We start from the raw sequence: 15000 nt of genomic DNA on the forward strand, positions 1-15000 counted from the left end.
GGCCCACTGGATCCCCTGCAGGCAGAGGTTCCGGCGGACCCTCCCCAGGGGCTGCTGAGCACGGCCAGGGACACAGAGGGAGCGGACGCGGGGTCGGGAGGCCACCCCCTCGGTTCCACTTCCCCATCGCCCGACGGCCGGCCGGGCCATGTCCAGAGGCCCGGGCTCCGCGGTCCTCCCCGCTGCCGCCGGTTTCCGGAAGCCCGCCCCGCGGAGCCTCAGCTGCCTCTCGGACCTGGACGGCGGCGCGGCCCGGGAGTCGCGGCCCTGCAGGCCCCCCGGGAGCCCGGGCAGCGCGCCGCCGCCGCCGCCCGCGCCGTCCGGCTGCGACCCCCGCCTTCGGCCCATCATTCTGCGGCGGGCGCGCTCGCTGCCCAGCTCGCCCGAGCGCCGCCATAAGGGCGCGGGCGCGCCGGGCGCTGCGTGCCGGCCGGGCTGCAGCCAGCAGCACCGCGTGCGCTTCGCCGACGCGCTGGGCCTGGAGCTGGCGCAGGTCAAGGTGTTCAACGCGGGCGACGACCCGTCCGTGCCGCTGCACGTGCTGTCGCGGCTCGCCATCAACTCGGACCTGTGCTGCAGCAGCCAGGACCTGGAGTTCACCTTGCAGTGCCTGGTGCCCGACTTCCCGCCTCCCGTCGAGGCCCCTGACTTCGGCGAGCGCCTGGGGCGGCAGCTCGTGTGTCTGGAGCGCGTCACCTGCTCAGACCTGGGCATCAGCGGTACGGCGCGCGTGCGCAACCTGGCCTTCGAGAAGCAGGTGGCGGTGCGCTACACGTTCTCGGACTGGCGCAGCGCGCACGAGGTGGCGGCGCGGTGGCGCGGGCCGGCGGGCACCGAGGGCGCCGAGGACGTCTTCGCCTTCGGCTTCCCGGTGCCGCCGTTCCTGCTGGAGCTCGGCTCCCGTGTACACTTCGCGCTGCGCTACCGCGTGGCGGGCGCCGAGTACTGGGACAACAACGACGGCCGCGACTACAGCCTCACGTGCCGCAACCACGCGCTGCACATGCCGCGCGGGGAGTGCGAGGAGAGCTGGATCCACTTCATCTGAGCCTCCGCGCGCAGGCCGCACCCGCGCTCACTTCCTGGCTGGGCTCTCGCATCTGGGCAGTGGCCCTTCCTCACACCCCGTACCCTAACCGAGGTCGTCTGACCTCACTTCCCGCTGTAAGGTGTGCTGGCATGGCCCGTCCTGTCTTCTACTTGCATCGTCTGTGTCACTTGGTCTAAAAAGTAACCTCAGGTGCCAGAAGGCCGAGCTGTGTCCTATGCTGGGGCGGGGTGCTGGGTGGGTAGACGCATGGGTGCGTTGGCCCCTCTGAAGAAGGCCCAGGCAGGTGGTTTTGGAAAGGCCTGCATCCTCCCGCCGGGAAAGCCTGTGGTTTTTGCATGTGTCCTGATTGGGTCTCTGTGAATATAGCTGTTATTTATCATCATTGTGATGTTGGGACTTTTTACCCTTAGTGGATGCCTTCTTCGGAACATTCTGGATTTAATAAGCTAAAAAAGAAAAAAGTCATTTTGTGTGTTTGTGCCCATTGTAAACAGAATGTACAGTGTGACTCCCATTATGGTCCCTTGTGGCATTCCTGCCCTGGGACAAGAAAAACCTGAGATCACATTTTCTTGCCAATGTCTGTAGGCTTCTAACAGCCGGGAAACTATTAATAGGCATGAAATTTATGCCTCATCCGGTCATCTTACAACCATTCCTGGGAGTTCAGGCTGCCCGGTTAGGCTGTGTGTCTCCTGCATCAGCAATTGCGAAGGAAGAAAATGCTTAAAACTTTTAACTAGCAAAAGAGCCCTTTCTGCAGTCTCTTTTTGCACGTCATGTATTATTCTTGTACATGTTTGATAATTATGTATCTGCACTTTATCAGGCCATTCTGTTTAGATTTGAACTACCTAAATATTTAAAGAAATTCTGCCTTATTTCAGTTTTCAGGCAACTCTATGGAATTTCGGGCAACGATGCCCTTTGCGATGACGTTTTTGATGAATGAAGGTGACTCTCTTTATGTCTTCTTAAGCGTCAAAGGTTCCAGCAGTCATCTTTCAGAAATCACGTTACCATGTGGAACTAGCAGGTATTTTCAGCAACAGCCAGACTGGAGGAAAAACAATACACAAATATTCATACTTTTTAAGTGTTTTAAACTGTATTTATATATGCCTGGTTTTATCAGCTACCTGCCAACTTTGTTCTTTGTGCCTTCAGATAGAAAAGTTTATAACCTCGTCTGGGCTTGTTTCCCAATTTTAAAATGTTAAATGCTGTTTGTTTTTTTTTAAATCTCCAACCAAGAAGTCAAGGCCATTGTCCCCTGCAGAGTGCCACAAGAACTTAAAACCTCAGTGAGGGGCTGGCGATTGTTTTTGGTGCTGAGTGGTGGTCTCACGGCAGGTGCTAGCACTGAGGTGTGAAAACCCAGCTAAGATGGACACGGTCTCCAACTTGGGAAGCTGGTTTCTGAGACAGCTGAAACCAGTGTAATCAATTTTGTGATAGCTGTCACCAATGCACTGACTCTAAATTTTTGAATGCTTGTTGCCATTTGTCAAATAAGTATGTAAAGGATGCGTTTTGCCTTTTAACCAATTTCTTTTTTATAATTGCAACTGTGTTGTTTTTAAAATTCCATCAACAGGGATGGCTTTCTTTGGTACCTTCTGATCTAAGAATATGGAACTTTGATTTAAAATATTGTGACTAAATTGAACAATCATTGGCTGTTAGCACTGTGTACTCCACTGACGCGCAAGAGGGAGAGAAGCCTGGTCGCGTTTCCTGCTATTTGACAAACTGTCCAGTTAGTTCAGCAAGCCTGTGAGGGCCTCAGCTGCTATGCCCTGGGTCCCAGCCCAGCGTGCAAGGCAGTTGTCCACAGCATTCAGGTATGAGCTAGAGCTGGCAAATGTATTGCTATGTAAAGGCATGTAGAGAATCTTATAACCATATGAAGGTCACTTACCAAAAAGGTTCTGGTCATGGAATATGAAGTAAATGTTATATCTTTAATATTAAGAGAATCTCCATGTGCCTTTGAAAAAAGATCAATGTTTAAAAAATTTTAAAGCTTAAATATACCTGTCTAGTTAATAAAGAAGCTTTGGAACAGCTTAAGGAGATTTTCAGGCCTGAAAACACAGTTATGTGGCCTAGATGTTCAAATTTTGTTGTGGATTGTGCAATTCTTGGGTTGTCTCCCAAACATATTTTAATACCTGCCATTTAAAGTGTCTTCACCTAAGCCTAAATATTAAAGTATATGTGCACAAGTTGTTAGTTGAAGTGTGTTTTTCTTGTGGTCTAATTACTGTGAAACAAGGCTTTAGAAGCATGCTGATTGTCATTTCACACATAAGTCTTATCCATCCTAAAATGCTGTCACATTTAGGATCTTGGCTAGATAAGTAAATAAATGCATTGTATAATGGCACCTCAACTTCAGTAGCACAGTTGTGTATGTCTTTGAGAAACCGAAATACACCCTTTTATGCCAGGTCAGTATTACATGTGAAGAAAGCTCTAGGGGGACATAAGGGATGGGACAGTTACTGTACTTCCTTAGTGCTTACTGAAGCCTGTATATGGAATAATTAGTGTGTATCTGCCTTCCCCCCCAGCACCCCGATTGTGACTCTCACTCAATTACAAAGCTTTGAACACAGGGAAAGGAAACTAACCCTTATTGTGTCCTCTCTTATTTTCTTGCCTAAAATGTTAGGTGCTGTATGTGTTTGATTTCATTTAGTTCTGAAAATTGCACTACCTGGTAGATAACTTCCCCATTTTCTCAGCTGAAATGAATGAAGCTTGGGGAGGTTTAAGGAGCTCACCTAGAGCCCCACAGCTGGTAAGTAGCAAAGCTAGCATTCAAACCCACGCCAAAGCCCAACCTCTCTCTGCCATGTGGTTAAGATGTACCCGGTAAGAGCTTGTTAAATTTAATTGAAAGCCCATTCGGATTATGAGCTATAAGATTTTCCATCTGACATCATAATCTAAAAACCTATTTAAAAACAATTCAAGTAAGGTTAAGTAAAATGATTTTTTTCTTCCATGTGGTAGTCTACTGATGTTTCTGAAACAATCCTTGGGCTTTCTGAACACATGAAACAATGAAAAGGGCTCTGACATTTTTCTTCTCTCTACTAAAAAGTGGCAAGGTGAGAAATCACTAACTTTTAATTTTTTGTGCTTGTCTGCTGTAATTATTTCTGAGTTGCTTGCACAGTTTACACCACAAGCATCCACTGCTTTTATCATTTAAACTGATACTTTAAATTGAAACATTCTAAAAAGCCTGGGAACACACTGTTGACGAGTCCCCTCAGTGCCAAGCCTAGATGGCCTCAGCGCTCTGTGCCCCAAGGGTCTGGGGTTCAGGCTAACGAGAGGGCAGTCACTCGCAGCCCCTGCTTCTAGGAAACCCTGGCAGGGGCGGGGCGGGGCCGGGAGGCGCGGCGGTCAGCGGGGACAGGCCCGGAGTGGTTCCGCTGCCCTCTGCTGGCCCGCAGCGTGGGCCTGTCTCAGGGCACTCTGACCATCGTGTCCCCGTGCCCCCGTGTAACTGCGGCCCCTTCCAGCCTTCGCGGTGGCTGTCGGGAGCCCTGGAGTCTCCTTGAGCCGCCAGCGCTTCCGGCCCTCCACGTTCAAGTCCTGCGGGCAGAGGAGGGACGCTGTCCCCTCCTCTCGAGGCGCGTCCGTGCGGGGAGGGCTTCGCGGCGCGGCCGCCGGCCGAGCGGGGTCAGGGGTCGGCGTCGGGTCGGAGCGCGGCCGGCCCATTTACCTGAGGCCCTGAGCCTTGCCCACCTCGGCGCCCTTGGTTCCGGCCTCGGGCGGCACTTGCGCCGGCGTGAGGGGCGGGGCCTGGCAGGCCGGCGGCGCTGATTGGACGCGGCGCCGACCGTGCGACGCCGATTGGACGGGCACTTCCCGCCTTCCCTCGGCTGCGTGAGGCGCCGCGGCGATCGCTTAAGCGCGGAGACGCGACGGTGGGCGGCAGCTGCAGCGGGACTCCGCGCGGAGGCCTCTTCCAGCCGGCAAGTTGAGCTGGGCGCCGGGGAGGACTTCCCTGACGGCGGGGTGCGCGAGGGTAGCTGCGGCGTCAGCTGGGCCTCGGGGGGCGGGCGAGCGAGCAAGAGAGCGGCTTTCGGACGGTTGAGGCGAGCCGTTGAGAAAACGGCCGGGGCGGCGGCGCCGCCGGGGCTGAGGGGGGGCCGACTCTGGCGGGGCCTCCGGTGGGCGGTGCGGGTCTCGCGCCGACGGATCGCGGGGCGTGCGGTCGTGAGGGGCCGGCGGCGGGTGTCCAGGGCCGGGGTGGGGTTGGGGGGATCGGGGGAGCGCGGATCCGCTGGTCGGGGATGACCGAGGACGCCAGCACTGGCCGGAATCACGAAATTGAGGGCGACGCGGGTGGAGACGCGGCGGTCCGGGCGGGGCTTCCGGAGCGGGCGCGGAACCTACAGCTTAGCTTCCGAAATGATGTAACAGCGCCCAGGTGTGTGTGGGGGGGGGGCGGGGAGGGGTTAGCAGCTGGCCTCGCGGTGGCCCGTGCTCTCCGCTTTCGGGAGAGCCAAGTGCGCACACGTGTTTCCCCTCTCGCCGCCGCCCCTCCTCCCCGGCCCCTGCCCCGCAGCCTTTTGCCGCGAGCGCGTTCTCCCTGGTCCCCCTTTACGGGGGGAGCCACATATCCTGATGTCCCCGGTCGCAGAAGGAGGAGGATGAAACGAGTCTGTGCGCTGGGTGTCGTGGGTGATCCACTACAGGTGTCGTGAAGTAGCTTGTGGTGACCGGAGAAGGTGGTGTTTCCTCCCCAGCTCGCGGGCAGCCTCCGGCGTCACAGTCTGAACTGTTGGACGTCTGCTCTGGTGGCGCAGAGGGCTTTGCTGCATTCATTCATTCAGCTTTGGGGAAAGAATATATGCTTGTGTCAAGTTGTTGGGTGTTTTTTAAATCTTTCTTCTTCCATCCGCCTGCGCATGTGCATTCATCTTGTCCCAACGTCTGTATTGCCTGTAAGGAAACCAGAGCGCCAAGCCCGCTTAGTTGACACCCCCACCCCCATCCCCCACCCCAGACTCGTCTTGAAAAAGTATAATTCTGTGCTGGGTCTCCCAGGTCGTTCTGTTGTTGCTTGTGCTCGTGCATAGCGCTTCATAAAGGTTTTTTTTAAAAAATAAATTTATTTATTTATTTATTTTTGGCTGTGTGTTGGGTCTTCGTTTCTGTGCGAGGGCTTTCTCTAGTTGCGGCAAGCGGGGGCCACTCTTCATCGCGGTGCGCGGGCCTCTCACTATCGCGGCCTCTCTTGTTGCGGAGCACAGGCTCCAGACGCGCAGGCTCAGTAGTTGTGGCTCACGGGCCTAGTTGCTCCGTGGCATGTGGGATCTTCCCAGACCAGGGCTCGAACCCGTGTCCCCTGCATTGGCAGGCAGATTCTCAACCACTGCGCCACCAGGGAAGCCCCATAAAGGTATTTTTAACTGTTTACTCAGGGCGGTGGAAAGATGAGTGTGTCGCTTACGTTCCCCTCGGGACTTAGCCTTCCCTCTCAGTCGCAGGTGTTTGTCTTGCATCATGGATAGTACCCAGTTTGGGGCTCTGTTAGAGCCAGTATATGCATTCAGCCTTGGAAGGGAGGGAGGAGTCGCTGGATTGTTTAGTTCAGTTTTCTTTACTTAAAAAAAACTCTGCCTGGGTAGACATTAATTAATTTTCCTTCCCCTTGACGGACTTCTTGCACAAAAGTAGACTAGGAACTAAGCCGTCTTGTGAGCCTTGTGTGCCTCTTGGCCGTAAGTAATTCCTCTGGGCTGTAGGTCATGTCTCAGAGTAACCTTGTAAATGACATGGCAAATTCACACTCAGGTTGCTGTAGCTGTGAAGCAGGAAAGCATTCCGCCATAGGCAGGCCCGCCCCAACAGTTGCTGACCCTAGGGAAGGAGTACAAACAGAGGCCCCTGAAATATTTTAAGTGCTTAAACTTTTCAATCGAGTTTTCAAGTGGTGCAATAAAGTCTTCAGTTTCACACAGATACCCTCGTCGTAACGAAATAGAAAAGTTTGTGTGAAGCTGTTATTTTTATGACTTTAGTGTTGGCAAAATATCAAAGATAGCTGAACGCATTTATTATGGATATTTGATGATGGACTGCCGAATTTTGGATAAGTAATAATGACCTATATAATTCGAAAATCAGTACACATTTCATAAACTTCTTTTCATTTTAGCAAAATCAGTAAATATAGTCAAGATTTTTACTTATTTTGTGTTGTATTGACAGTATGATTTAAGGATTAAAACAACATGTAATTTTGTTCAAAATGTACTAATTTGAGTATACTTTCACCAGAAACATGAAATAAGTGTAAAAAATAAAAAAGTACTGTTTGTTTAATACTTTCTGAAATACTAAATTTTTCTTAAAATTAAGGTAGATACAAATTACTAATGAACATTAATCTAAATAAAATTGTTCTAATAACACTGAAATTATTTTTGAATAAATCTTATTAAATATTTTTATAAAATAAACTTAGTCACTATTCTAGTGTTTGCTTGCCATCTAACTGTAAATATGTCATGTTCATGCAGTTGTCTAGATTTACATATATACAAATTAAAGAATAATAGCAGTTGCTTAGAACTATAGAATGTTTCTCAGTCACCATGTGCAATTGTTGCAAATACTGTGCACTTAGTTGCTAGTACTTCCAGAGCCACAAGTTGGAATACAAAGAGAAGCAAGAAAATGGACGTTTGGCACTATTAGGAAGCAGTTTTTCATTATGCAGGAATCAACAGAGTAGTTTTGCTCTGCCAGAGGAAGAGCAGTTAATTTGACAGTTAACTGATGTCTTTTCTCTTACCTGAGCACTTAGGTTGCTCAAATTTTACCTCCTTTCTGAAGCAGAGACTAAAATGTCAGTATCAGCACAACCTGCTTCTTCTCTGCATTGTTTCAGCCTACCCTCCTCCCCGACCCCCACCGGCCCCGCCCCGAGTCCCTTAAACATTATTATTACGGAAGATTTCTAACATACAAAATAAACAGAATAGTGTAATTAAGTGCATTCCCCTTCTTTTAAAGGCATAGGCAAATGAAATGTTTCTCTAGGGCTTGAAGGGTGTGAGTTATGCCAGTGAATGTGTTCACGGTTATAGGACCTGCTGGGGCAATACTGAGTACTGGATTCAGAGTGAATAGAGAGTCCTTAATGAAATTATGTATGTGTGTATGAGAGAGAGAAGGAGACAATGATGTACAAAAAGTTCATATCTATTACTTTTTATGCTTTGTGCTTTTTATGTTTTAAATGTTTCACATTGCAGAGTCATAGAGATATCCTCCTGTGTTTCCTTCTGATGGTTTTTAAACATTTTCATTTTATATTAGGTAGTTAATTCATCTAGTTTGCTTTGTGAATGGGGGAAATAAGGGGCTTGATGTTATATTTTTATATGGTGAGTCAGTTTTCCCAGTGCCAGTTTGCGCATTTGGGAGCATTTATTGACTAATTTACATTTACTATTTGCAAAACCTTCTTACTCATATATGAAGTTCCAATATATACTTGGGTATGCATTTGGATTCTCTTTTGGTTATTGATCCATTTGTCTATTTCCTATTTTTAATACTGTTTTTAGTAATTGCAACTTTGTAATAAATTTTAATAACAAATAGGATGATTCTTCCATTTATTTTTAAATAGTACTTTTGTTATAGAACTCTAGCTTGCAGTTTTTTCTTTCAGAACTTTCTAGTTTCTTTTCTCATAGTGTTCTTGTATGGCTTTGGTATCAGCATAAGCCTGGCTAATAAAATGAGCTTGGAAGTGTTCCTTTCTCTTCTATTTTTTGGAAGAGTTTGAGGATTGGTGTTAGTAGTTCTTTAATTGTTTGGTAGAATTCACTGGCGAAGCCATCTGGTCCTGGACCTGTCTTGTTGGGAGGTTTTTGATTACTGATTCAATTTCCTTACTAATAATTGGTCTGTTCAGATTTTGCTTCTTCATGATTCAGTATTGATAGGTTATATGTTTCTCCTAGGTTCCATTTCTTCTAGGTTGCCCAATTTGTCCTCAGAAAAGATGCTTGAAATGATTTCAGTCTTCTTAAATTTATTAAGACTTGTTTTATGGCCTAACATATGTTCTATCCTGGAGAATATTCTATGTGTGCTTGAGAAGCATGTGTGTTCAGCTGTTCTATGGAAAGTTCTGTATAGGTCTGTTAGGTCCATCTATCCAATGTGTAGTTTAAGTCCAATTTTATAGCACTTTAAAGAAGTTATTATTCTAAGTCTTTTGGCTTTCATAGTTTCTATTGGTCATCTACTAGTCTTATTGATGCTACTTAAAAGTAACCTGTCTTTTTTTACTCTCTGACAGCAGTTTGATTTTTGATTTTGATCTTGATCTTGATTTTCAGCAGTTTTCTGTGGTGCACCAGGGTTTGGGTGTTTTTTTTTCCCCCTGCTGGGGTTCATGGGGTTTTTTGAATCTATTGTTTGATATATGTTATTGGTTTTGGGAACTTCTCAGTCATCATTTCTTAGATATTGCTTTGGTCACATTCACTATCTCCTCTCCTGGGATTATAGTTACACATACGTAGGGCTTTATAACTTATCCTCTGTGTTCTTTTTTTTTTTTTTAACATCTTTATTGGAGTATAATTGCTCTACTGTGGTGTGTTAGTTTCTGCTTCATAACAAAGTGAATCACTTATACATATACATATGTCCCCATATCTCTTCCCTCCTGCATCTCCCTCCCTTCCACCCTCCCATCCCACCCCTCCAGGCGGTCACAAAGCACCGAGCTGATCTCCCTGTGCTACGTGCCTGCTTCCCACTAGCTATCCATTTTCATTTGGTAGTGTATATATGTCCATGCTACTCTCTCACCCCATCCCAGGTTACCCCTCCCCCTCCCCGTATTCCCAAGTCCACCCTCTAGTAGGGCTGCATCTTTATTCCCATCTCGCCCGCAGGTTCCTCTGACCTTTTTTTTTTTTTTTTTTTTTTTAGATTCCATATATATGTGTTAGCATAAGGTATTTGTTTTTCTCTTTCTGACTTACTTCACTCTGTATGACAGACAGTCTCTAGGTCCATCCACCTCACTACAAATAACTCAGTTTCGTTCCTTTTCATGGCTGAGTAATATTCCATTGTGTATATGTGCCACATCTTTATCCATTCATCTGTTGATGGACACTTAGGTTGCTTCCATATCCTGGTTATTGTAAATAGAGCTGCAATGAACATTTTGGTACATGACTCTTTCTGAATTATGGTTTTCTCAGGGTATATGCCCAGTAGTGGGATTGCTGGGTCGTATGGTAGTTCTATTTTTAGTTTTTTAAGGAACCTCCATAGTGTTCTCCATAGTGGCTGTATCAATTTACATTCCCACCAACAGTGCAAGAGGGTTCCCTTTTCTCCACACCCTCTCCAGCATTTATTGTGTTGTTTTTTTTTAATTATTCGAACAGAAAGTCACAAAAATTATAATCATCCTCATCAGCTCACTCAGTCCCATGTTCCAGCATTTATTGTTTGTAGATTTTTTGATGATGGCCATTCTGACCGGTGTGAGACGATATCTCACTGTAGTTTTGATTTGCATTTCTCTAATGGTTAATGATGTTGAGCATTCTTTCATGTGTTTGTTGGCAATCTGTATATCTTTTTTGGAGAAATGTCTGTTTAGGTCTTCTGCCCATTTTTGGATTGGGTTGTTTGTTTTTTTGATATTGAGCTGCATGAGTTGCTTGTATGTTTTGGAGATTAATCCTTTGTCAGTTATTTCATTTGCAAATATTTTCTCCCATTCTGAGGGTTGTCTTTTCGTCTTGTTTATGGTTTCCTTTGCTGTGCAAAAGCTTTTAAGTTTCATGAGGTTCCATTTGTTTATTTTTGTTTTTATTTCCATTTCCCTAGGAGGTGGGTCAAAAAGGATCTTGCTGTGATGTGTGTCATAGAGTGTTCTGCCTATGTTTTCCTCTAAGAGTTTGATGGTGTCTGGCCTTACATTTAGGTCTTTAATCCATTTTGAGTTTATTTTTGTAAATCTATTTATTTATTTATTTATTTTTGGCTGTGTTGGGTCTTCGTTTCTGTGCGAGGGCTTTCTCCAGTTGCGGCGAGTGGGGGCCACTCTTCATCACGGTGCGCAGGCCTCTCACTGCCGCGGCCTCTCCTGTTGCAGAGCACAGGCTCCAGACGTGCAGGCTCAGTAGCTGTGGCTCACGGGCCTAGTTGTTCCGTGGCATGTGGGATCCTCCCAGACCAGGGCTTGAACCCATGTCCCCTGCATCGGCAGGCAAACTGTCAACCACTGCGCCACCAGGGAAGCCCCTGAGTTTATTTTTGTGTATGGTGTTAGGGAGTGTTCTAATTTCATTCTTTTACATGTAGCTGTCCAGTTTTCCCAGCACCACTTATTGAAGAGGCTGTCTTTTCTCCACTGTATATTCTTGCCTCCTTTATCAAAGAATAGGTTATCATATGTGCATGATACCATACTGTCTTGATTACTGTAGCTTTGTAGTGTAGTCTGAAGTCAGGGAGCCTGATTCCTCCAGCTCCATTTTTCTCTTTCAAGATTGCTTTGGCTATTCGGGGTCTTTTGTGCTTCCATACAAATTGTGAAATTTTTTGTTCTAGTTCTGTGAAAAATGCCAGTGATAGTTTGATAGGGATTGCATTGAATCTGTAGATTGCTCTGGGTAGTAGAGTCATTTTCACAATGTTGATTCTTCCAATCAAAGAACATGGTATATCTCTCCATCTATTTGTATCATCTTTAATTTCTTTCATCAGTATCTTATAATTTTTTACATACAGGTCTTTTGTCTCCTTAGGTAGGTTTATTCCTAGATATTTTATTCTTTTTGTTGCAATGGTAATTGGGAGTGTTTTCTTAATTTCACTTTCAGATTTTTCATCATTAGTGTATTGGAATGCAAGACATTTCTGTGCATTAATTTTGTATCCTGCTGCTTTACCAAATTCATTGATTAGCTCTAGTAGTTTTCTGGTAGCATCTTTAGGATTCTCTATGTATAGTATCATGTTATCTGCAAACAGTGACAGCTTTACTTCTTCTTTTCCAATTTGGATTCCTTTTATTTCTTTTTCTTCTGTGATTGCTATGGCTAAAACTTCCAAAACTATGTTGAATAACAGTGGTGAGAGTGGGCAACCTTGTCTTGTTCCTGATCTTAGTGGAAATGGTTTCAGTTTTTCACCATTGAGGACGATGTTGGCTGTGGGTTTGTCATATATGGCCTTTATTATGTTGAGGAAAGTTCCCTCTATGCCTACTTTCTGGAGCGTTTTTATAAATGGGTGTTGAATTTTGTCGACAGCTTTCTCTGCATCTGTTGAGATGATTATATGGTTTTTCTCCTTCAGTTTGTTAATATGGCGCATCACGTTGATTGATTTGCATATATTGAAGAATCCTTGCATTCCTGAGATAAACTTCACTTGATCATAGTGTATGATCCTTTTAATGTGCTGTTGGAGTCTGTTTGCTAGTATTTGTTGAGGATTTTTGCATCTATGTTCATCAGTGATATGGGCCTGTAGTTTTCTTTCTTTGTGACATCTTTGTTTGGTTTTGGTATCAGAGTGATGGTGGCCTCGTAGAATGAGTTTGGGGGTGTTCCTCCCTCTGCTATATTTTGGAAGAGTTTGAGAAGGATAGGTGTTAGCTCTTCTCTAAATGTCTGATAGAATTCGCCTGTGAAGCCATCTGGTCCTGGGCTTTTGTTTGTTGGAAGATTTTTAATCACAGTTTCAATTTCCATGTTTGTGATTGGTCTGTTCATATTTTCTATTTCTTCCTGGTTCAGTCTCTGAAGGTTGTGCATTTCTAAGAATTTGTCCATTTCTTCCAGGTTGTCCATTTTATTGGCATAGAGTTGCTTGCAGTAATCTCTCATGATCCTTTGTAGTTCTGCAGTGTCAGTTGTTACTTCTCCTTTTTCATTTCTGATTCTATTGATTTGAGTCTTCTCCCTTTTTTTCTTGACAAGTCTGGCTAATGGTTTATCAATTTTGTTTATCTTGTCAAAGAACCAGCTTTTAGTTTTATTGATCTTTGCTATCGTTTCCTTCATTTCTTTTTCATTTATTTCTTTTTTTTAAAAATTAATTTATTTATTTTTAACTTTGGCTGTGTTGGGTCTTCGTTTCTGTGCGAGGGCTTTCTCTAGTTGCGGCGAGCGGGGGCCACTCTTCATTGCAGTGGGAGGGCCTCTCACTATCGCGGCCTCTCTTGTTGCAGAGCACAGGCTCCAGACGCACAGGCTCAGTAATTGTGGCTCACGGGCCCAGTTGCTCCGTGGCATGTGGGATCTTCCCAGACCAGGGCTTGAACCCGTGTCCCCTGCATTGGCAGGCAGACTCTCAACCGCTGCGCCACCAGGGAAGCCCCTTCATTTATTTCTGATCTGATCTTTATGATTTCTTTCCTTCTGCTAACTTTGGGGTTTTTTTGTTCTTCTTTCTCTAACTGCTTTAGGTGTAAGGTTAGGTTGTTTATTTGAGATATTTCTTGTTTCTTAAGGTAGGATTGTATTGCTATAAACTTCCCTATACTGCTTTTGCTGCATCCCATAGGTTTTGGGTCGTTGTTTTTTCATTGTCATTTGTTTCTAAGTGTTTTTTGATTTCCTCTTTTATTTCTTCAGTGATCTCTTGGTTATTAAGTAGTGTGTTGTTTAGCCTCCATGTGTTTGTATTTCTTACAGATTTTTTCGTGTAATTGTTATCTAGTCTCATAGCGTTGTGGTTGGAAAAGATACTTGATACGATTTCAATATTCTTAAATTTACCAAGGCTTGATTTGTGACCCAAGATATGATCTATCCTGGAGAATGTTCCATGAGCACTTGAGAAGAATGTGTATTCTGTTGTTTTTGGATGGAATGTCCTATAAATATCAGTTGAGTCCATCTTGTTTAATGTATCATTTAAAGCTTGTGTTTCCTTATTTATTTTCATTTTGGATGATCTGTCCATTGGTGAAAGTGGGGTGTTAAAGTCCCCTACTATGATTGTGTTACTGTCAATTTCCCCTTTTATGGCTGTTAGTATTTGCCTTATGTACTGAGGTGCTCCTATGTTGGATGCATAAATATTTACAATTGTTATATCTTCTTCTTGGATTGATGCCTTCATCATTATGTAGTGTCCTTCTTTGTCTCTTGTAATAGTCTTTGTTTTAAAGTCTATTTTGTCTGATATGAGAATTGTTACTCCAGCTTTCTTTTGATTTCCATTTGCATGGAATATCTTTTTCCATCCCCTCACTTTCAGTCTGTATGTGTCCCTAGACCTGAAGTCGGTCTCTTGTAGACAGCATATATACGGGTCTTATTTTTGTATCCATTCAGCCAATCTATGTCTTTTGTTTGGAGCATTTAATCCATTTACATTTAAGGTAATTATTGATATGTATGTTCCTATTACCATTTTCTTAATTGTTTTGGGTTTATTATTGTAGGTCTTTTCCTTCTCTTGTGTTTCCTGCCTAGAGAAGTTCCTTTAGCATTTGTTGTAAAGCTGGTTTGGTGGTGCTGAATTCTCTTAGCTTTTGCTTGTCTGTAAAGGTTTTAGTTTCTCCGTCAAATCTGAATTGAGATCCTTGCTGGGTAGAGTAATCTTGGTTGTAGGTTTTTCTCCTTCATCACTTTAAATATGTCCTGCCACTCCATTCTGGCTTGCAGAGTTTCTGCTGAAAGATCAGCTGTTAACCTTATGGGGATTCCCTTATGTGTTATTTATTGTTTTTCCCTTGCTGCTTTTAATATTTGTTCTTTGTATTTAATTTTTGATAGTTTGATTAATATGTGTCTTGGCGTGTTTCTCCTTGGATTTATCCTGTATGGGACTCTCTGCGCTTCCTGGACTTGATTAACTATTTCCTTTCCCATATTAGGGAAGTTTTCAACTATAATCTCTTCAAATATCTTCTC

General features: G+C 45.0%; 2 protein-coding genes across 2 annotated transcripts in view; both read left to right on the top strand.

Moving 5' to 3' along the window:
• The first annotated feature begins 21 nt into the window (after positions 1 to 21).
• PPP1R3D (protein phosphatase 1 regulatory subunit 3D) lies at positions 22 to 3286 on the top strand. Its single transcript, XM_082428340.1, has one exon. The coding sequence runs from the start codon at positions 149 to 151 to the stop codon at positions 1046 to 1048; it is 900 nt and encodes a 299-aa protein (XP_082284466.1). The 5' UTR covers positions 22 to 148; the 3' UTR covers positions 1049 to 3286.
• Positions 3287 to 3376: 90 nt separating this feature from the next.
• Positions 3377 to 15000, top strand: part of SYCP2 (synaptonemal complex protein 2) — a 79964-nt gene continuing 68340 nt past the window's right edge. Inside the window, exon 1 of the mRNA XM_082428290.1 lies at positions 3377 to 4170. The gene's annotated coding sequence lies outside the window, so the exon portion shown is untranslated. The remainder of the gene's footprint in view (positions 4171 to 15000) is intronic.

This window comes from Balaenoptera physalus (genome assembly GCF_965194825.1).
Source record: "Balaenoptera physalus genome assembly, chromosome: 16".
NCBI lineage: Eukaryota > Metazoa > Chordata > Mammalia > Artiodactyla > Balaenopteridae > Balaenoptera > Balaenoptera physalus.